The sequence below is a fragment of the Tyto alba genome, unplaced genomic scaffold, assembly GCF_018691265.1.
Source record: "Tyto alba isolate M040663 unplaced genomic scaffold, T.alba_DEE_v4.0 Super-Scaffold_14, whole genome shotgun sequence".
Taxonomy (NCBI): Eukaryota; Metazoa; Chordata; class Aves; order Strigiformes; family Tytonidae; genus Tyto; species Tyto alba.
This window is the reverse complement of record NW_024881276.1, coordinates 43,356,954-43,380,840: the sequence shown is the minus strand read 5'-3', so window position 1 is coordinate 43,380,840 and position 23,887 is coordinate 43,356,954. Positions and strand designations below refer to the sequence as shown.

Sequence of the window (23,887 nt, the reverse complement as noted above, 5' to 3'; positions counted from 1 at the left end):
TATTTATTTAACCTTAGAATATTTCAAGCCACCTACCCATTTGGAAAATGGAGGCCAAGCAAACCACTTCTGCTTTTCTCCTTCCCAGCAGCATGCCAAGCTCCACTTAACTGGTCAGGCACTTAGAGACATTTCTAAAAGACAGGTTTGTTTTTCTGGGGAAAAGGAAAAATCTATATTCTGAGGTAAAGAAAGAAGTTTTCCTGCCTCTTAACACTAGTCTGAAACAGGAGGATGTTGTAGTGAGCATTATTTTCTTCAGAATTTCTGTTTTTTTCTTGATGCCCACATCAGAATTCTACTTAGAGTACAAATACAGTAACATCAGTAACAAGAATTGATTTTTTTTCCTTTTTTTTTTTTAATAATTGAAAAAGAGATGCCAGTAGCCTGTTGTTCTGTACATTGATTTTAATGTCCTGAGACAGTTTACTGGGAGCCAGACTCTTGCCTGTGGTAGCCAAATAATTTGATGCAGGTGCCCTCTTGAGGAGGAGGAACAATTACAAAGGAATTTTGCTAGCTTTTAAGAATTGGTTGATGGTTGTTCAGTTCACAGTACGCTGCAGCAGTAATTGTGTGACTGTGGTCTAAGTTTAAATGCAGAGCGTTACTTAGTCATTTACAAGCTCATCACTTCAGGGGAAGGTCTGTGCACTTTTGACTGCTGTGTAAGTGCTAGGACAGGCTTGCAGTACCAAGCTAAGTGATACTAGCTCTCCTCTGTACCGTGAGAAGAACTGACAGATAACTGCCTATGATTTTTTTCTTCTCTCCTTTTCATAGTGCAGATGATGGCTCTGATTTCAGGATTCCCCACTGGGGCTGGAGGCAGCAGCCCTGTTGTGGTGTTCCAAATGGCAGATCTGGCAATGCTGGTATCGGGTACGGAGGAGACCTCCCAAGGGAAAACATGCTGTTGGCATTTTTAAAATCCTATGTTGGAGTTACTTGGTGTGGCTGAGAGATGCTGCCTGGGTTATGGGAAAGAAAGAATAAAAATTGCAGTAAGCTTCCAGCAGGGCGTGCTCTGCATGATGTTTTTCAGCCTTTTTTCTTCAAGTTCAATTTTGCCCAGGGAGCTAGGAGGTGAAATCTGATCCCAAAAGAGCATTACTTTGAGACAATCAGTATTTTTATTTTATCTTTCCATGGAATAGTTCAATATTTGATGAAAGCAAAACCCTTAAAGTTGAAGAAAAAACCCCCAAACACCCCTTTCTCCCCCCAAATATCCAAATATCTCTCTCCCCTGATGCTTTCATTTTTATTTGTGAAGAAAGTACGCTCTTCTCATCTTCCATTTTTATGAAAACAGCAAATCTTATAAAGAATATTCTGTTTGCACAATGCCTTTGCTGCAAGATCTACAATAGGAAACAGAGATTTTTCTTCTGCTCACATGAGGGAAAACGTATTGTTTTTATTGTGATACCTGTTATCCTGGGTGCTCTGTGCACATCTGGAGTATGATAGCCTGGGTGCTCCGTGCACATCTGGAGTAAGATAGCCTGTGCTTTACCAGTGCATAAACAAATGGAGAAGTATGGTGAGGGAGGAGCTGTTGGCCTGGTGCAAAGGTCAGTTCAGTTAAAGTCTGTTGTCTTCCAACACAGAACACAGTATGGTGGAAATCATGTGTGCATCTAGCATGGAATACCTGGAAGAAGGAGATCCTGAATTTGAATTGCCTCATCAGACATCAACAGAATCAGTTGTCACAAATGGAGGCTCAATGGTATGAAAAAGAAATGAAGCAAAATGAGACTGGGTTTGGGAAGGAGATGAAAAGCTTGTACCTTTCACAAAAGTCAGACCCCAGGGAAAAAGTCATGTCCTCTGCTTCTTAAAATTCAGAAAGTCAACCAGTCAGATAGTGGCCACTATCAATGAAGGGCTAAAATAAAGAATAGTGTCCTAACTGCTGTGGGTCACTTTATTAGAGTGAATAAAACAGGTAAATTCTGTGTGTTGAGGAGCTTATTTGCAGAGGAAGTTGGGAGATCGTATGGTTGTCTCTGAAGTGAAATTTCTGCATGATAAAAACTGTATTCATGAAGATGTATCCTCTCCTCCTAGAGTGTGAAACTAAAAATGATTGCTGCCACACTGTGACATGTGGAATAAGTTTCGTATTCCTCTGTCTCTTCGTCTATGCATGCTAAATGCAAGACGTGAAAAACGTTGGGGGTTTGTTTTAGATTGGCTGTGGATCTCTCTGAGTTAATGGAAATGGTTTCCCATGAGATTTCTACTCCAAGCACCGTTACCAGAGCTGAAAGAAATTTGGTGGAAAAAGCAGTGTGGGAAAATGTATGTTAGTCTCGGATTAGACACAGGTCTGCCCCAGTTCACCTAGCATCTGTTCTGGGTTTATAGCCATGGCTACGTTCACAGGCAGTAAAGTTGTTTTCCTTAAAAGAGAGATCTATGAATTTTCTTAAATGGAGATCCTTGTGTATGCAAACAGTCTAGACTTGCTGCCTCTTGAATTTAGCGTAGTGTATGTAGACCTCAGGGAGGACTGGTGCTTAGAGAGAGTGGGACTTGAGATATGGAAGCCACCACTGTGAATTATTTTGTTCTTACTGGGGTGAATATTTTTCTCTTGCTTCATTAATTAGAATAGAAAAATTATTGTGTAGAAAGACTGGGAGGACTGAAACATACAGTGACAGTGCTCCTGTGCATTTCTATACAGATCTTAACTGATTGTGTGTTATGGTGTCCTCTACTTGTGCCAAGTGACTTCAACTCCAAGTCTCCAGCAGAAGGGAATATCTATTTGGCCTAACTAGCTGAGGTTCTGATCTGGTGGTTGAGGTGGTGGGTAAGAATATCTGTCTATCTGTCTGTCTATCTTTTCTGAAGATAGAGCTTACGATTGATTTTATGAAATCACAAGTCTCACAGGTGGATTTCTGGCATGGCCCTTATATTTAATGACTCCCCTCTTTCCCATTGTAATAATTCTGTAGAGGTTAGTGGGCTAAAACTCCCCAGACAGGAAGGTGAAATGATCCCAACTAACTTGCATTGGGTTTGGTTTTGAGCGATTTTGCAGAAGGTGCAGCTGAGCTGGTTTCTGGCCAACATCCACAGAAGTCACCTGGCCCATTGTCCAGTTCCTAGTCGTGCCAAAACAGAGTGCACTGAATGAGCACAAGACCATTGTTTTACGGATTTCAGATGCCTCCTGTATGGCCTTCTGGGAATATGCATTTGTGTGCTAATGTGACATAAGGTATCTTGCAAATTAAATACTGAGCATGAGCTCAAGCAGTTGATTTAGATGTGTGAAAAGCTCTCTTCTTGGCCAGATGACCCCTGAATGTAACCTCTGAGATGTGGTCTTGCCTTAGTCACTTTTTGAATAAGCTTGTGTTTTATTAATTTGGATTGGTACATTTTGCTCCTGAACATCAGATTTTTTTTTTTTGTGTATGTTTTCATCTTTTTTTCCACCCAAGGACTCATACCATGAAGACACTGTGAAGTCTGAGCTGCTTTGCTTAAACAAGATAACATTCCTGAGATGCTCTAAGAACAACTTAATTTTATTGTGCATGTTCAATGTCTGGGATTCATGTTGTGTTTCATGACACACTTCAAGGTTTTGGGCGGGACTTATTTCTGGACTTCCTGGTTCTGGTTCATTGGGATTATTCACTTGACCTGTTAACCCCTTCTACCTCCTAGGCAGAGAAGAAGAATTTCTTCATACCTTTTCTAGTCCTAGAACTGAAACTCTCTCACATCTAATGTCAGTTATTCCAGGTTTTGCCTTCATTGAGGCAACAGATTTCTCAGTGTTGTTCTCTTTGAAATGAAGAGATGGTTTCTTTCCACATGTACTTTCTGGGACCTGCCTCCCATGCACTGAGGTTTTCCCCTTCTGCTACAGCTCTCTATGCAAAGAAGTATTTCCTGGGTTGTTCTCTCTTCTGAAACATCTTCTGACATATTTCTAGTCTATCCTCTGTGCTTTTCAATTTGCTCCAAGAAAGCTTGAGTCCCTTATTCAACTATCAGCAGTATGAGCTCAAGTGGGGGGAAGCACAGGAAGAATAAATTAAGTCAGTGTCAAACTCACTGTTCTACAAATAGAAACAAAAAACGGGCACAACGTTTTACCCTAACTGTGGGATGTTTTGAAAGGCTATTTTGTCTACAGAATTTTAAGTGTTGTGTGTGTCTCCCCTTTTCCAAGTATTTATGTAAATTTGTCTTCTGTGTAAGGGGTTCTCTCTTGGGACTTAAAATTTGATACCAAATGACAAAGGGAAGATGGTTACATCTGTATCTGTTTCTGTGGTTACTAAAGCTTGTCTGATGAGTACGTCTGACCTCTGCTGTGTTTTTCATACTTGGGCATGTGTGTAATGTTTTTGAATGTCAAAGCAGCCATGTGTCTTCCAAATAAATAAATAAAGTGATCATTTATCTCCTCATCACTTTTTCAGCTATGTGTTTATCAGCTCTGAAGGGCTGCAGTTGCCGTTGTTTTGTGAGCCTTTCCATCAAAGGCAGCCTGATTTTGAATTCTTGTTGAAACAGACATGTATGTCACACCTGACAGAACCAGCTGCTCAAAGGGCATCCTTGGTGCTGAGAAGCAGTAACAAGCCATATAGATGTGTTGCTAGCTGGGGGAAGGGGGGAAGCTGGGGGGGCAGGAAGAGCATTGTACAATCCAATGTTTTGGGGTCCACTGAGCCAGTTCAGACTGCAGATATTTTTAGCACTATTCTTCAGCAGGCAGCATGCTGTACGGTTACACATCAACATGATGCTTCTCTTGTAGGTTGGTGTAGCTATGTTTCCACCTCCTGGCAACTATGAGGAATAGCTGAAAAGTGGGTAAGGAGAATTATGTTTTCATTTCTGTGAGGCACCAGAAGATGAAGGAGGAATTTTAAAGAGGCAGTTCTCTTGATCTCAAAGAGATTTTTAACTCTTCAAAGTTCAGTATTCTATGCTATGTATAAGCATAGAAGCTCTTTCCAAATCATATGCTTTGTAACTACAGTGAAAATGAGTGCTTAAGCTGGAAGGTCATAAATACAAGGCGCTTGCAGCGAGACTGTAAGTAATAAGACACCAGACAGATATTTTATATTGAGGGAGGCAGCATGACTGTATATCCATGGTAACTGGGGACATGAACACACTTAGTGAAACTCCAGTCTCTAAAATACCTATACATTCTGCCTATTAAGGATAATTGTTATAGAGGTACACACTGTTACGGAGGACATGTAGTCAAGACTGTTGGAATTCTGCAAGGTAGGTGCCCTTCAGTAATAAGAAAATGTTAAGTTTCCCAAATAAAAATCTCTTTCATAAGTCAGGATGACCTCTCACTGTCTTTGACAACTGTGTAGCCAGAGCTGGGTTTTCTTTTGGTAGCTGATCAGAAAACTGTAGTGCCTGTTTCTTGTTCTTTGCCAGGTCAATGCCATCTGCCTGTTTCACAGGGAAGACCAAAAGTCCTTTTGGTAGCCATCTCAGAACTGCCCTGTGTGAACAGGAAAAAGGCAAGTTTGAGTAGATAGTGAAATAAGTATTTCTAGAACCTATAAAGAAATACAGACTACTGGTCCAAAACTTCTAGATGAAAATGTCTTTCTTCAGTGAAAACTGATTTTCAAGCTAACTGTCAGGTATGCATTCAGCCAGGATCCCTTATGGGCGTACTGAGATCACTGTTCCTTATGCCCTTGTTAACTGCATTTGGAGAAGTTTTGTAGCCCATGCACATAAGCTTGGTTGAGTAGAGGTGCTGGACTCCAAAGTATTGAATCTGCACTTTGAATGAGGTTGTTTTCTTTGTTGTTCAGTTGCAGGGACTGTAATGAAAGCTGCAGTCAGTGTCCACAACTTACCTTTTACATAATGCATTGCCTACTCGGGAAAATCATCCTGTTCAAAGGGGCTTGTTGGAAGCCTATGTAGTTCAGAGGTGCCTCCAGTGTATCCCTTTGGATGCATTTTTTAATTCCTTTAGCCAGAGGCTATTTATTGTTACAGAAGTTATAAACTAGCTCTGACAATAAACCCTGTAGAAGCAATGTGCAACCCAGATTTCTAGTGATGGAGACTTTGCAAACATGCCAGATAACTTTTTCCAGCTGTGTAGGAAGGCTGTGAGGTACGCAGCTCTTGGCTCTCCAAGCAGGGAGCTGGTGAGGAAAATTGGTGAGGTAGTGCTGCCAGCACCATTTTGCTCTCCTATCTCCGTTTTGAAGATAGCTGCTTGACTTTGGGCCCCAGGGCTGAAGGCATCCCTCTTCGGGAGGGGAGGAAGGCGGTTGGGGGGGCCGAGCCTGGGCCACACCATGGGGCTGGATGCCCTGCTGTGGGGTGGGTTTTAATGCCTGCCTGCTGCTGTATGTGGGTGAGGGAGTGCTGTATCCGCCTGCAATAAGCTGGACTTTTTGGGAGTGGCACCCCAGCAGCTGCTCGACTGAAAGGGTCCGCTTTAATAAGAGAGTTACGTGGGAAATGGTTTATAATCATTGGTGCAGCCTCATCAGCTGAGCATCCCTAGGTACCTTGTCACTTAAAGTGCAGCAGCTTTAAAAGTGTGTGCATAATGTTGTATCTCTATATGCTGACTTTTATAAATATATGTAGCAACACGCACACATAGACAAAGTCACAGCACAGATACTTTTAGCAAGTAAGGATGTTTTAAGCGTATTTTAAGTGGGTCCATAGCTATGGGCTGTACAGGCCTGAGGGCAGGGAGTGGGAAGAAGGCTGTGGTCTGTGGCATGAATCCATGCAACAAAGGCCTTGTGGTGCGGAGGGGGAGGCTTCTTGAGTCTACTTCTGACACTTCCTGCACACTCCATGCTAGTTGACTTTTTTTGCATCTTATTTCCCTCTCTTTTGCTTGTTTTGTAGTGCTTTGTCTCAACATTTCACACAGTACCTTAGGACATTGAATAAGGAGCCGAAAGTCTTGATGTGCATGTTCTCCCAGCCTGGAGCAGGCATTGCTCTGCCACCCTGTCCTCAGGCTGTAGGCTGTATTTTAAGCCACTCTGAGAAGGTGAGAAAATGCAGAGCTTTAAAAAGCAATGCCCACAATCCTCTGACAGCATCTATGTTTGTGGGAGCTGACCTGACTTCATGTCATGTTTTCCACCTGCAGACCACTGGTCTACAGAAAGGGCAGGCAGTTCAGGCAGCAGAAACCTGAATAAGGACATCCTGTAGACCTGGGCTTCCCCTGGCAGCTCTACCCTTCTGCATTATACTCCCTTGCATTGAGCATAAAATCTGCCAGAAGTGCTGCTAAGCAGCTGCAACACAGGAAAGAAACGAGGTGAGAAGTTTAACTCCGAAACTACTGTGAAGAATATTTTGAAACCGCTAAGTGACGCAGAGATATAGGTGTTAAGATGGCTCACAAGAAATGGAGGTTTTGACAGCAAAGCCACCTGTATAGTGAGGGAGGAAACAGGTAAAGCAAAAGCATCCCCTTTGGTTTATTATACTGCACCGGAAGATTGTAGGCAGTGATAAATGCCATCCTGACATTAGTGTCATGACTTTAGTTTGCATTTGAGAGGTGGGATGTGTAGTTTTTTCCAGTATAGATATGGGTTCCTGTTTCTGGTATGCTTTGTTATACAACTGATTCGTTCCGCTTGATGTAAAAATCACAGAAATGGAAGCCACTAAAAGAAAACTATTGAGACTTCTCTTTTGCCATGTGATAACAGTATGGATTTCATATTTGGAAGTGTTGATCTATAGCTGGTCTATAAACACAGAAGAGGAGACAAGGTTTTCCCTTCTCCCTGCTCCACACCTCCCCCCCCCCCCCCCCCCCCCCCCCCCAATCTATTTCTATTTGATGAATCTGAGGAGGGCTGAGTATGCTGCTCCTTGAGGCTGGCGTAGCGGACTTCCAGCTGAGTCTGTTGAGGGTTCATGGGACTTCTTGCAGGATGCCCACAGCTCTCCATGGAGGGAGGAAGCTGTTGCTTTCAGAGAACATCAACTTCCCTGGGGTGTGAAGAAGAAGGAGCAGTGAACAGCTGAAGGAGAGAGGCCTGGTAGTCCTGTGTCTCTACCCCTGCTTGGGACTGCCTTAACCATGGTTAGTGATGCTATACATAAGATTGACTGATGGGTGAGGAAGGACTACCTGGGCTTTTGTTTCTGCTATACATCAGTTCTTCTGCTATATCTGTGCTTTTTCAAGTGGGAATTATTTGAGGTTTGCAGCTTCTTTACATGCAGCTCTGGATGTGTGGTGCAGTTCTGTCACATTTGGCTGTGGAGTGGGAGGCCAATACATCCGGCTGAAAGATGGGGAGGAAACTCTCATCCAGGGAATCTAAGATATGCACCAATTCTTACTGAGTTAAGTGTCCACCTATAAACAATCTCTTTTCTGTTCATCTTTGAATATTTGTATGGGATACTTTTTATTGGATTATCCACAGCTCTGAATGCAGTAATTGTACTTGTGGATTGTTGGTTCCCAGGTTTTTCCTGGGCAACCAGCAATAAGGTGCAGTAGGTCCACAGGAGGCAGGAATTAAAGCGGTTAAGGTCACAAGCATCTCTGTTGTAGATAAACTCATTGCTGAAGTATTGGGATGCCCCTGAGTGAGAAGCCCCTGAGGTTAATGACTCACAAAGTGCTAAGGGGATTCTATAGGGCCAGAAGCAGAAGTGACTAAGCACGGTCATACTGGTCCAGTGACTGTGCAATTAGGGGAGAATTAGCTACTATTAAAAAAGAAATCCTTTTCTTGGTCTCTGGAAATTGCAATATACTTGCCTCTGGACATTTTAACCTGGAAGTGCCAGGCTTTAAAGGCTTCATTATCAGAAGTGCTTCCCCCCATATGTTTGCTGACATTGGTGAGAACCATAGAGGTCTTACACCTGGGAAGGTCAAGCTGTTAGGTACATGGACTAGGTTTTTCTCCCATACAACAGAAAATGTAAAGCAAATGTCTTCTCTCTTTCTGAAAGGAAAAGAACAGGCTACCAGGGGTGGTATTCGTCTTCTTCATCCTTTGCTCCTACCCTCCATTCCCAACACTGGGTTTCAGTGCTTTCTGAAGAGGTTGGCACAAGGCAGGTACAGATGTGAGGTGTACAACTTATCTCATGTAATAACTTCATGGGACTAAGCTATTTCCTGGTTGGGCTGGTGTTAAGAAGGTAAATATTTCTGAGGAGAGAGGAGATGCCCAACTGCTTTCTTGAATTACAGCTACTAAAGATTAAAAACAAAAAACAAACAAACAAACAAAAAAACCCCAGACAAAATACTCTTTTGTGGTATGGCATTCCCCCCCCCTCCCCACCCTGGGGGAAAAAAACTCACTTTGTTGTAATGTTACTATTTTACTATTAGTATTATTCTAAATATTAATATCTTGATTAATTCAACATTCAGACACCACAAACATCTGCCTTGCTCTGGAGGAAGATTCAAACTTATTTACCTTCAGGTATATGTTACCAAAACACTGTAAATTTACAGTTGTTTAGTACAACTTGTTCATAATTGTTTTGAGAACTTAGGCTAGCTCTTTCTATTATATTTCTTTCCATTATCTTTATTTTCTAATAGTTCCTTCTATTTGGCTAGTTCTCTCTCTTTCAGAAAGTCATCTACCCACTATTTCCCAGTCTGTAGAGAAAGCTTTAGAGTTTTACGTATTTGGAACTGAATGAAACCAGATCATGAAATGGATGGGTTGAATTTCACAGTTACAAACCATCTGTGGCTTCCATTGATGCCAGCAAGCGTAAGACAAATAGAGAGCCTGAGAAGAAAATGCGCTATGGAGGTACAGCTCCTCCAGTCACTAACAGTCTTCTGCTGTGCTAGTACAAGGCTTCATAGATGCATTCTCAGGGCCAGGGTATTGGTCAAAGAAGAAAAATACCAGGAGGCTATGAAGTCAAACCAATGGTCCATTAGCTCAGCAGCATTTGCAGTGTCCAGCCGCAGGTGGTTAAGGAAGATGGATAAGAACAAAGCAAGAACACAGCCTCACCTCTCCCCCCAAAACTTTTCAGTTTCTGAGAATGAACAGCTTCCCTTGCTGCTGCCCCTTTTGATATGAGTTGTCTTCCTCCCAGGGCATTCAAAGTCTTCCTATATTTTGTAACTTTATTTCCAGTGGAGGGACTTGAGGAATTCCCAGGAAGGGACCATTGCTTGGCCAGAAGTCGAGTCAAATCTGTCCCCTGAGCAGGGGCTGAAGGCTGCTCCCAGACCTGGTCCAAAACTCTTTACAAATAGCAAACAGCCTGCACAAATATAGCCTGGGGCCTGGCCCTTGAGATGCACAAGGAATGTGAACCCACAGACACATCTGCTGCTACATTTCTTCAGGCAACCCTTACAACTCAGATGCATAGCAGCTCATGTTAAAACTCTGAGGAAAAATAGGAGAGCCTCTTAAATTGCCCTTTGAACTGCTCCAGTTATTTATTGCAAGTGTGGTACCAGTGATAACCCCAGCTTCCAGAGTTTCCCACGCTTGAAAGGACAGCTAAAAGTGGAGGCTGACCTGTTGTTGAAAATATGGCATAACCAGCATCTCTCACTTCAGAAAAGGTGTTGGCTGCCTACAGACTTCTGAGTCGGTTGCGGCGTGGTTTACAAGTATTCAGTGAAAGGGTTCCTGGACCCCTGAGATGTCTGCCAGTCCTGCGTAGGGTGCAAGGACTCACACCTGCAGAAACCCTGCCTCCCCCTCAGAGCTGAGTGACAGAGGAACATGGCTTTGAGAAGAGAGGCCTTGGTGATGAGGTGGAAACATCGAATGCCTTGTAATGGATGATGCTGCTGCATGGAGGCTCTGACGGTTGAAAGTGTAGGTTTGGGTTTTAAATAATGTAGCCTTTCGTTGTGTAGTAGTTACCTTAGCCTTGCAGAAGAAGTGGGAGAGTTGACACAGCTGTGTGCAGCTGTCTTTTTTTCTTGCCGTCCCTTCCAGATGTTCCCTGCCCAAAGACACCAGGTGTTACAGAGAACATACTTTTGAGGCAGGTTCTTCTCTACCCTTTAAAATGTGCTTTTGCTGCAAAGCAGAGCCATATTTTGCTGAGTTAATCATGGGAATGGTTATATGACATATCAGTTATTCTTTAAGAAGTTGTGGTGATGACTGATGCACTGACCGACACCTGGTTCTTTATGATCTGCACCTTTTCCTCCTTCAGATTGTGTTAACATATGTTTTTATTGTGTTTGACTTTGCTTTTACTTCTGATTTTAAGTTGGTGCTTTGCATAGCTTAAGGCTTGTAGCTTGTGTTTGATGTGTAACAGCAGGCAACTTAAGGTTGTGGTTTGTTCTTCATGTCAGAAAGCAGTTTGTTTCCCTAGTTTTAACTGTGTCACATCCTCTTCAGGGGAGTGTATAACCAGATGGTTTGTTTCCACTCAGTTCTTTCAGACAGGGTAGAGGCTATGTCTGTCTGTTGGACAAATCAGCTGTGTGTCAAGATCTCAGAAGCATCGATGAAAAGAAATAAATGAACTGTACAGCAGAAAACAAGGACTCTCTGGGAAGGATGGTCCTAAACTGAGATAGTTTTCGCTTCTTTGCAACTATATCCAGGCCCCTTGTGAGGACTCTGCGGTTCCCTGGTGCTCAGGAGCCACCTCATGAGCAGCCACTGGGACCGGCATCCACGCTGGACCGGCTGCGTGCGCTTGTGTCTCTCTCCTCATCCCCAGGACTGTGAGTATCGGAAGACCAGAGCGCACCGGCGCCGCTGCTGCTCATCTCCCCTGTTCCCGTGGCCGGAGGGCTCCTCTCCAGGCCGGCAGCCGGGCAACTTTCCTCCAGCCTCAGCATCCACTGTGATGGATCCGAGCGTGAGCGGGGCCGCTCCCCAGCTGGAAGGCTGAGGCTAATGGAAGTGTGATGCACATATCGCATGGTCCTGTGCCAGCCACCGCCGTCAAGGCTGAGTAAAAATTTTAATTTATTTTAATGTAGTTATTGAGGCATTTTAACTCCGTCAAAGGAAATAACACAAGACAATCTACAAATATTCATTCGCTAATTTTAAATGAATTTAATTCAGCTGTGCTTGGTTTCTCCTTTTTGGGTTTTACTTGGAGACTTACTTCTCACAGGCACAAGTATTCAAGGATTGTGAACCTTAAAATTTGCATTCTAAATTCTGCATTTCATACATGAATATTGAAACAGAGTAATATAGTCTGTTCTTTCTGTAAGACCCCCCCATTTTTAATTATTAATGCCTGTTCTTTTGAGCAAATAAACCCTATATATATGGGACTTGTCTGCATTTTAAAAGCGATAGCTCTCTGGGAAAAGTTCCAATATGACAGTATTCTGTAGATGAATATTTATAGATCCATCAAAATTGGTGAATACTGAATTTGCTGATAAACAGTATGTGTGTGGGGGGGTTTACTTTTCTTTTGAAAGAAATTGAAAAATTATTTGCAAATGGGGAAAAATTTGCAAATTTGCAAAAACTTTTTGATTGAAAACAACTTTTGCATGTATAATTTATGCAAATTGCAAGAAACCTCAAAGCCCTTCGACAGTATTGAATATGAATCAAAATATTTAATTTGTGGCAAAGATTTTAGGTGAGCAAAAATTAAATTTGGGAGTTTTGTAGTGTAAGAGTTACACTGCCTGTTGCATGTTAGTAGTAGAATACTGATCAATGTGGTTGCAATGGCATTGTTTTCAGGTTTCAATGAAAGCTTTTCCTCCAGATGCATCAGTGTTTTTTTTAGAGCTCTGCAGAAAACCATCAGGCTGTTGTCTGAGTGTGCATACGTATCACATTGTGTTTGAGAAAACACTATTGCTTCTTGCACTTGGCTCACAAATGTGGAAGCATTTGTTCTTTCTGTGTCACAAGTGTGACCGTGTTCTGGGTTTTTTCCTGTGCCTCATGTATCCTCACTTGATACGTTTTACATTGAAAATTAAATTTTTAATGCTGCATAATTGAAGACTTTTCCTTTACAGCAATTGATACCAGATGAGGATTTAGGTTTCTGTGTGCACAGTGGACGGCATCTGCCTTTCCTCCTCCTCCCAGCACATATTGAGAAGCATGCTTGTATGCTTCACACCTTCATATATGTGTGAACAGTGTGTGATCTACATAGCCCAGAAGAACAGTCCTTTTGCAACACATGACATTTCTGGGCCAACCACTGCACAAAGATATTTGCTTGTCTGGTGTGTATTGGGTTTTGATTTGGGAGTTAAAACAATGTACCAGTATTTCCCATGGGATGGAAACACCATTTTCCGGTCATCTCTAGCTGCGGGTGACTGAGTCAGAAAGTAAATGATTAGAGAGATACAAACGATGGCATAAAGGAGAGAATGACAAAAAAGCTATGGAGAAGACAATCTGGGGGAATGCAGAGGCGAGTGATGGAAAATGAGATAGCTTTATGGGCAGGCTACAGGGAGTCTCAAGGCAAAAGCGTGACCACTGATTTGTGACAGCAACATCAGAAAACCACAGTCAGGATACGGCTTACTCTAGTGTTGTGGAAACTGGCATATATCCCAAGACCTCTGCTTTATCCCCCAGTTGCTTGGGGGCACAACAGTGCATTGCTTGTGAACTTTACTGCTGTGACAGAAAACCAGCAGAAGTTCACGATCAACTGCAGTCCTTGAGACCTAAGCAGAAGAGGTTGGGAGTTTGATTGTGAGAATGCATATGTATATTGTTCAGTACAGTGCAGTGAAAGTTTGCCATGCCAAATTTGGGTCATTTACATATGATATCTAACCCTAGGAAAGTATCAGTGATGTTCTTGGCCAAATTTATGTTCAAACAACAGCTGAATGGGTTTTTATCAAAATTCTCTACTGAGAGCCATATCTATTTTGATTGGAAATCTTTTGGATAGCATGGAGTTCTGCTCTTTTGTGTGACCAGAAAACAATGTCTTGGGATGACAGCACTGTCTCAGTCTACCAGCAAACTGCTGCCCTTTTGTCAAAAAGGAGCTAGCAATTTATAAGATATGGTTTGTTAAAAAGTATATATAGTTGTAGAATAGCGTAAGTTACTGGATGCCTCTTTAGTTCACTGTGTCTATGAAAGCAGGAAACCAATTCACATGTTTTTGATCTCTTGAAATAAGACAGTTGCCCTTTTTGTTCTACAGAAGTGGAGTTACCCTTCAAGAAATTAAAAGCATGCAAGGGTTAGAAGTTATTTCCCTGTCAAATAGTTGATCAAGTCTAGATCCTAAACTTTCCTATACATGCTGTTACCTTGATTTTCCAGAAAGAGTTATAATGAATGCATGTTTGTTCTAGCAAAACCTTTTTTTCATCTCCTGCAGGTAAGTCTCTGAAGCAGCAGTGAGAGACTGTAGCTACCTTTGTGCTAGCTAGCTGGGCACAAATAGTGAGCAGCTAGAGATGCATATAAAATGGTATCAGAGATCTTGGATTTTTAAAACTTACTTGTAAACAGTAGTCTTTTTTAAATTTTATTTTCAAAACCCTTTTTGCTTTACTTTCTTCAGTACAAGAATGATACTTGACATGGGGTTCTTGTTTAGAACTTCTGTTTTCAAAGGAAACAAAGGTTTTACTACGTGGTCTCTTTAAAGAGCCTTGCCCAACAACTTGTGACTACACGTCATTTTCTTTTCCTTCACTTTCTGCAGTGCTGATTCCTTCTGCTAAAGATGGCTCAGACATGGGCAGTTCTGGCTGCACTCCTTTTCTTGCTAATCAACCTGGTTGAAGGGCCAGGTAAGTGAGAAGGATCCCAATCTATGTGGATCACTCTTTGATACTCTGTATTTCCAACTCACCAGTGCACTGAAACTTCGCAGTTCACCCCAGGGAGGTTTTGCTTATTGTTTAATGTGAATGAAAAGGTGATGTCACCTTAGCTGACAAAATAATCCTGTACTTTGCAGAGTAGCACAGGATGATATATCTGATAGGAAACAAACAGATCATCTGAAGATTCATCTCCTGTTCAACTGAGATAATATCAGGAGACCTGTGATTTCTGGCAGAAAAAAGATCTAAAAATGCCCCATACTTCATATGCCTCGTGAAATACTGCACCAAGTGATCTTGGGTTTTAACCTTGTGACAAGTGTATGTTCTACTGCTATCCCTGGTTTTACCTGTAGTTTAACCAAGGCGCCTAATTCAATAACACAGTATTTTTTTTTTTTAAAGTAGTTTCCCTTACGGGTGAATCTTGCTCCCCTCCATCAGTTTTTGAAAGCCTATATTAAAGTGATAGGAATCTGTTACCTAAAAAACAGATGCAGGACTCGTAGCTCACCAACATGCATCACATACCTGCACAGTATCCACAGCAGAAAGGCACCATCTCCACTGCATTTTCAGACTTCAAAGAGTGATAGCAGGAAGCTGGGCCTGGAAATTGAATACTACTTTTATGTGTCTGCACAGTGCAGTGTGTCCCCTAGGCTACCAGTACAGTAAGGAAGTAGAAATTTGTAAGTGTGATGAAGCCAAGAGTGTTTCTTATGCTTTGATGATGGCTGTAGCATAATTTTTAATGTCTTTTCTCTTTCTTACGTAGCTTACAACATGGTGAGTGTGGTGGCTGGTGATGAGGCTGTGTTGAGTTGCCCTTACGTCTCTGAAGTGCCTTTGCTAATGGTGACATGGAAGATGAAATGCAGCGCTTGCTGCTTCTTGGCCTATAGAAGTGATCACAATATGACAAGGAAGTTGAACTGCAGCAAGAGGTTTATGTGGAAATATTCACCTGACAGTGACCCTGCTATTCGTATTTACCCTGTGAACCTCAGTGATGAGGGAAATTATACCTGTGAAATTGTCAGCACTGAAGGGAATTTTCTTTTTTTCTCTTCTCTGACTGTGATAGGTAAGACACACCTTGCGTTATTTTAAAATTATTTGTGTGTGTGTGTAGATAAAAATTATTTGATTTGGTGGTAAAAGACCAAATTCATTTTGGATGCATGCTGAAATTAAAAATAAATAGGTAAGCTGATTTAGTCTGGCTATTAGGAGAGGAGGGAGAAAGGCATGAGGATTTGTGCAATAGGACTGGGCTGATCTATGAAGAAATAATTGGGGAGTTTTGTGTTCATGTTTTTTAACTTCTGACCCATGAACAAGGGAGGTTTTAAGATGCACCATATCCAACAGTCTGCGTAGTTTCTGAGAGAGTTCTCTGACCGTAATGTGGGATTTTAGTGTTAAAGGAGTATACACTCTTGGTTAAGTTAATGTAAACAGATAAAATGGCAAATAAATACTGCTGCTATAATCTGAGCAAGAGGATGCTGAACCAAAATTCACAATGAGATCAATATGTGTTTTGTCTGAGTAAGAGCTGAATAAGAAGAAAACAAAAGTTTCAGGACACTATCTGGAAATATTTCACTCTTCCAGAAATACTGAAACCTTTCTATAAGACTGCATCGCTAAAGTAAAAATGAAATTAGCCTATTTTCAACCTAGGCAGGAGCAAAATAATATTAGGAAACGTAATCAGTACATCAAATAATCTTTTTCAGATAGTCAGGCAAACTATCTCTAGGTTTTCATAAATTTAAAAGAATAAAACATAGGTGAAGATTTTGTGTTCTGGCCATATTAGTTAATTTTTGGTGATACTCAGAAGGCTTACTCAGAGGGGAAATTAATTTTGGAGCTCTATAATTGCTATTATTAATTTTTGTCACTTGACTTTTTTGTTGTTGTTGTGTTTTTTGTTTTGTTTTGTTTTTGTTCTTCCCTGCAGGGTATTGCCTTTCTGATAATGGCTTAGGTATTGTCCGAGACTTTGCATGTTTTGTCAGATTCAGAATATGTGTTGTTGGACTTTAGGCAGAACAGTTTTGTCTGATTCCTCCTTTATTTCACTACTGTCAAATTCTTGATTCTACCTACCTAATCTCCTAAATGTTTTGCGTGGAACTTCACCAAGCTGTGTTTTTTTCAGTGTGTGCACTGCCGTACTTACAAATCTTCATTTAATCCAACTCTATCTGTCACTGTCATCCCATCTTCTCCTGTTACTACTGTAGTCGCCTTTTGGAAAACATGAGGAAGCAATACTTCTATATGCAGCTAGCCAGTTTTGGAGATATTCACCTTGGATTTTTTGATCTATTTTTTTCCCTAAATATCATTGGTGCTAATATTCCACATTATTTTAAGAACTCTTGAATTGGTCATGCAAACTGAAAAATAGCACCTGTTTTTCTGTTTCTCAGTTGATTTTATACTGAACTAGAAATAATGGTTGTGGCTTTTTTTTTTTTTTTTTTTTTTTCCCCTTCTTCTGTAGTCCATCCTACAGTGACTTTGACCTCTGACGAGAGCAGGGTGGCTGTCTGTCAAGCATCTGCTGGAAAGCCAGCTGCTGAAATCTCCTGGATCCCTGCAAGTAATCACAGCGCTGAGGAAGAAGTCCATCACACCAATGGGACAGTGACCAGAGTGAGCTACCTAGGCTGGATCAACAGCACACATTCTACTGTCACCTGCCTGGTTACCCACCCAGCTGCAAACCAGACTCTCTTCCTAGACCTGTCACGTAAATAACATTGTTCTGTAATTGCTCTTCATCAGGCTCTTGTCCTTCTTTGTGCTGCTCTGTGCAGCTGTTCCCACTGAATGCCAGGGCTCTGCAGATTGTTTAGTGGGGTGATAGGCCAAAGTTCTAGTGCATGTTGTCAGAGAAATTAATAATTTTGAGTTAGTCAGTTGAAACAAAATGTTTTGTGGCATTTTATGGGGAAGCTTTCAGTGCATGCTTCTTTCTATTCCTGTTCTGTTTTACAAGAGTTCCTCATTCTGCTTTTGGCAGGTTGACCCTGGCTGACTGTCAGGTACCCACCAAACTGCTCTATCGCTCCTCTTCCTCGATAAGACCAGGGCAGAAAAGTATGATGAAAAACTCATGGGTTGAGATAAGGACAGGGAGATCACTCACCAGTTACTGTCATGGGCAAAACAGACACGATTTGGGGAAATTAGTTTAATTTATTGCCAGTCGAATCAGAGTACGATAATAAGAATGAATCTAAAAGCACCTTTCCCCCACCCCTCCCTTCTTCCCGGTCTCAGTTTCACTCCTGATTTCTCTTCCTCCTTGCCCTGAGTGGCAGTAGGGGACAGGAGTTGGGGTCAGTTCATAACACTTTGTATCTGCCACTCCTTCCTCCTCTTCCCCTGCTCCAGCACGGGGTCCCTCCCACAGGATACAGACCTCCACAAACTTCTCCAACCTGAGCCCTGACCACGGGCTGCAGTTCTTCATGAACTGCTCCAGCATGGGTCCCTCCCATGGAGTGCAGCCCCGCAGGAGCAGACTGCCCCAGTGTGGGTCCCCCATGGGGTCACAAGTCCTGCCAGCAAACCTGCTCCAGCGTGGGCTCCTCTCTCTCCATGAGTCCCACAGGTCCTGCCAGGAGCCTGCTCCAGCGTGGGCTTCCCCCAGGGTCACAGCCTCCTTCAGGCATATCCATATGCTCAGGTGTGGGGTCCTCCATGGGCTGCATGTGGAGAGCTGCTCCACTGCTGACCTCCCTGGCTGCAGGGCACAGCCTGCCTCACCCCATGGTCTTCACCCCGGGCTGCAGGGGAATCTCTGCTTCTGCTGCCTGGAGCAGCTCCTGCCTCTCCTTCTTCACTGACCTGGGTGTGTGCAGAGCTGTTCCTCTCACACATTCTCACTCCTCTCTCCATCTGCAGTTGCTGTTGTGCAGAGTTTTTTTTCCCCCGCTCTTAAATACGCTATCCCAGCGGCGCTACCACTGTCACTGACGGGCTCGGCCCCGGCCAGCGGTGGGGCTGTTTTGGAGCCGGCAGCACTGGCTCTGTCAGGACATGGGGGCAGCTTCTGGCAGCTTCTCTCAGCAGCCACCCCTGTAGCCCTCCCTGCTACCAAAACCTTGCCACGCAAACCCAATACACTGGTCACTGCAGTCACCTTTTTAATCATTGGTGGTGGAAAAGTTGCTTTCAGTAGCCACTGTGATACAGCTCACTAATTTTTGATGTGAAGCTTTGAACCCCTGCAGTCGATTTTTGTCCAGCTTCCCACAGTGGTGATGGTCTGGAGAAAAATGTCTGTCTGTGACTTTCAAGTGATTTTTCCCGGGGCCAAACGTAGTAAAGGGTAAAATTCAACTTCTCGGCCAGCTGTGCTGGACCTGCTAGAAGTCTATGCCAATAGGATTTGTAAGAACAGCTAAATAAGTGTTCGTATCACCAAAATATCTCAGTAGAGTCGTGAACGACAGAATTCAGCATAGACCAGTCATTAAGAACAGTATTTTGCAGGGATGGCAGGTCAGTTCTGTTGTTGCAGCGCTAATATAATTTGAAGAAAGGGAGACTGTGCAGACAGATGAGTTGAAAATGAGAGTGTGTTTGTACACACAAATAACTGGGTGTGTAAGGCAGCTTCCGATTGCTGGCTGACATCCAGACATCTGATCTGCGTCTCAGCTCATCTGAGCTGTGGGGGTAGAGGGTTAGCTTTCTCCTCTGTTTAAGGAAGGTGGTAACATCATGTAGTCAGTGGATACTGATGTCTAGCTCTGTAACTAACTTTCTTATCTCTCAGCCGCTTCCCCCAGGCTTCCCTATCTCCTGATAGGAGGATCTACAAGTGTTGCTGCTGTCATTGGTGTGACTTTATGCTTGATTTTCAGGTGCAGAGGTAAGTGATTCGATGAGCCTGAAATGTATTACAATTCCATTGCTGACTATGTGCAGGTACAAGGACACACACTTTATTATTGAGAGTGGGGTGGGAGGTAAGGATTGAGGGAAATGCTCATACGCGATGCACTGTCCTTTTGGAAAAGCCCTAATAAAATAAGGGGTGGATCTTCAAAACAAGCCTGATGTTTTGTAAGTGCCACTGTTATTAAGATTATTAATGCAATATACATCTGCGGCAGAGAGTCATCCAGGATGAAAAGGATTCTTTCTGAGACTAGGGTAGGTTCTGAGGTTTTTGAATTATTTTGATCATTCTGCATTTACCCACATAAAATTCTGTACACAAAAATGATAGTTCACAAACTAGTGACAGTAGTCCAATGACTAGAGACAAATAACCCCTCCCAGTTCCACCAGCAATCATAAATTTTTCCTTGAGGAAGTGTAAGAATAGGCCAAAAGTGCCTACTTCCCTCTGGTACACTCACAGTTTCTCAGACTGTGTAGATTTTATTGGCACTGGGTCAGGCTCATACTGAATAATTTGATACTGAGAACTCAGATGACGGTTTGCTACTCTTGGAGTCGAGTAAGATGGCTGTGATGGGGTACGAAGGGAGTGGAAGCCCAAGTGGAGGCTTAAAATGGGAGGAAGAGAAAATAGTAGGCTGAAGGCAAGAGTGTTTTCCAGAGAACAGGAGATGAAACACTGGGAGAAGGCAACGTAGAGGCCGGTGAACTGTAAATTGAGAAAACTTGCAGAGAATCAGAGTGTCTGACTCACTCCCCTCCATTATCTTAGTTCTGCTCTAGCTTCACTGCTTGTATGAGTTTCTTCTTTGTGTTCAATGTCTTTCAGATTATCCCCCCTGCATTGAGCACATTACATTGCAGATGTGTTTTAGGAAGCAGGTCGGAACAAATGGGGTGAAAGAGGGTTGGCAAGAGGGAATGAGGGAGGAATGCAATAGAAGAGCAGAGTTGGCAGGGTGAGGAAAACAGAAAGACAGAAGAAGAAAACAGAAGGGCCGTTGTCATTGGCAGTGGCAGCACTGACCAGTGCTTGCAGCGCTTTGATGGAAGCCTGTCCCTGCCACAGAGTGAGATGCTGCCTTGGTGCAGGTGAGAGAGGAGAAAACAGGCTCAGATGGGTTCCCTGGCCCGGCATGTCCCTGCAGAACTGAGGAAAAGTGCACCTAACTGAGTCAATTCAGTCATGGCTCCCAGGGTGATCAAAAATTTAAATGAAGGGAAAAATAAAACAATAGCACTTTCAAGAGCAGGACATAAAAAATAAGAAACAACGAGTGTAACTTTAAAGAAAGTCTTTCAACAGCTGAGGGCAGCTAGAGGAGAACTCTAGACATAACAGCTGTGCACCTTGCCCCATCAAACCATTTTAATTCCCTGACATCCTACTTTCAGCTTTCTGGTTGCGTAAATCAGCACAGGAGTCAGCAGTACCAGTTGCAGTAAGTAGGCTTTTCTTTTGTGTGTGCTTTGCTTTTTTTTTTTTTTTTTTTTTTTTTAATTGTGTATTCTTCACTAAAACATGTAAATTCATTGCAGTGTGTCTGCTCTGAAAAAACTCCCGCTTATCTCTGTGTGTGCTTGGAGAGGGAATGTGTTTCTGGAAGAGTGTCTATTGTTTGGATGGCCCTATCTTCATGTATATTCAGAATATCTGAGTGATTTCTTAAGCACTAGATCAAGAGTAGAGTAGTGCATTTCCTGCCGAAGAATACTATAAATTATATTTACAATGCCAATGGTTAATCTGAATTTTAAATCTCCCCAAAGTTAATGTTTTCACATTTCTGCTTCACAGAGTAATCTTAACTCTGATTTTCTTTGCTGAAGAATGTGTATTTCCCTTGATGGCAGAAACTTACCTGATTAAAGACTGGATGAAAACAGGCATTTTACAATGAGGGAAAAGGGTGCACTTCCTTATGATGTATTAGAGACAAACACAGCTATGAAACTTTTATTTTTTAAATTGCGGTTCAAAAACTCAGAAGCTAGGAAACAGCAGTGATAAATTTTCCACCACAACTTTTACTTCCTTTCTAATTCTAGTGTGTTGTGATACATGTTTAACAGCGTGATAATATGCTGCTCTTTCCTCAGGGGTTCTGCCTCATTTAATGCACACTGAAAGAACAATTATTTTATATTTTGCTTTCTGCTCACAGTTAAATTAATGGCCGTGTGCCTCGTTTGTTGCAGACTAGTCAAACAGGGCTTCGAAGTTAGAATTATTAATTTCCTGGTATGTTTTTCTATGGCATTCAGGACAATTTGATTGACAGGAGTGGGAGTTGCAGAGATCAAAGTCAAAAGCTTCCAGTAGTTTTAGGTGCCTAAACCGGATTGCCTGTGGCCTGCCTGTTTGTTTTGTTGTTGTTGTTTTTGTTTGTTTGTTTGTTTGTTTTAGTTAGCATAGTTCAGTATCATCTATTTTGCTGAAAAGATAACAATTTCAAAATTTGTTTTCAGGCACATTAAGAAAAAGAATTCAAAAGGCTGTCCTGTTTGGGATTTGTGAAGGTGGCTATTGCACCTGTCAGTTCAGGTTTCACCCTCTGTGCCCTACCCCTTTGCTCGCAGAGTTTAGAGATATAATTTCACAGTTTATTTGCAAAAGTAATGCTGCCTAACGGGTTTCTTTTGGTCTTGTTTTTTGTTTGGACTCTATAGTTATGATGGTTCTTTTAAATTCTACCATGTAATATAATGATAAAATTTTTTCTTTATATTGCAGACTAAGAACTGCAGGTCTGCACCATCGCATGAGAAAACAGTGGTGGTCAATCCTCCTGCCGCATCAGACTGTATTTACCAGAATTACAATCCGAGAATGTTATACAGGAAATACTAACTGTGTAGGCACAAGCAGTCTAATATAGCTCAGTAACTAATGATACTCAGTTACTCAAACTTGCACTTCAACCGAGAAATCACAGACGTTACCACATAGCAGGCCAGCAGAACACTCAAAACTGCCCTACAAAAGCCTTTGTCTTTCCTTACCTGAAGACAGTGGGAGAGAGAAACCTGTTTTAGGAAATTATTTCTCTCTTTCTCTAAATACCAGCACAGCTCTTGAAACATTTGAAAATTTTAAATACATATCTGAATTTTGTTCAAAAATGGACCCTGAGGTGTGTGCTGTATTCTCTCAAATCAGTAACTGAGATATTTCTGTGCCACATTTACAGACTGCTGGTGAACATGTAGAACTCTTTTCCATTTTCACAACTGGATTCTCTTTACAATTTTGTGGTAGAAATCAGGAAGTGACACAGAGAACCCCAAAACACAGAAGGTCAAAGAAATGCATCCAGCAGAAATGCAGAAATAAGAGTTGTTTTCTTTTTTTTTTTTTTTTTTTTCTCTGGGTACATAGTTACATGTGGCAGATGACAGTCTGGTATTTGCCATCTTTGTTGAGTTTTTGTTTTTTCTTAAATGTATTTGTATTTATTTTTCAATTAAACTTTGCTTGCATTGATAATGGAAGAAAAAAAGCCAATTTTAAATGGTACTTGGTATGGAAACGAGATATAGCAATGGGCAATTTTCTAAGATTGATTTTAAAGTAAATGTAAAAATATGCAAATATTTACCTAAATTATTTCGGGGGCTATTTGGGTAAATTTTTATTGACCAGTTTCTTAGAGGCTGAGATCACAGCATGGTTTTACCGAGAAGTGTTAAGTTGTGAAAAATGCAGGTTGAATACTTGTTTTAAACAAACAAACAAAAACCCTAATCCAATTATTTATTTCTTCTCATCTTTGTGGCCCCAAACTGAAACCCTCCTCCCCTTCTCCCCCCTCCCTGCACTGGTTGTTATTTTCAGTTTTCATTTGTCAGATTTATCAAGCCTTCCAAACACTAATGCAGCAGTAAGTATACTCAACTGTTCATTTTGAATGCCCTTTGCTTGCTCGTTGCTGGAGGAAGTCATCTCTGCTCCATCAGTGTTCTTCAGCATGAGGATCTCCCAGCGCCTTCTCATTGCACTTCACTTTATCACTTCCAAATAGACATATGGGTGGTGGGCATCTACTGACATCACTCCAGCCTTCCATTTTAGTCAGAAAGGTATAAAGAGTGACTCTCTGCCTTACTGAAAGAGTGCCTACAGAAGGCGGTCCATTC

The 23,887-nt window shown here is 42.0% G+C and overlaps 1 protein-coding gene across 1 annotated transcript; it reads left to right on the top strand.

Annotated features, from left to right (window-relative positions):
• Positions 1-11,255: 11,255 nt before the first annotated feature.
• LOC104359116 (cell surface glycoprotein CD200 receptor 1-B-like) lies at positions 11,256-22,833 on the top strand. Its single transcript, XM_032988253.2, has 7 exons — positions 11,256-11,967; positions 14,689-14,776; positions 15,591-15,899; positions 17,334-17,582; positions 19,620-19,715; positions 21,146-21,192; positions 22,485-22,833. Exons 2-7 carry the CDS (start codon positions 14,710-14,712, stop codon positions 22,599-22,601), a joined length of 885 nt encoding a protein of 294 aa, XP_032844144.1. The 5' UTR covers positions 11,256-11,967; positions 14,689-14,709; the 3' UTR covers positions 22,602-22,833.
• The last annotated feature ends 1,054 nt before the right edge of the window (positions 22,834-23,887 follow it).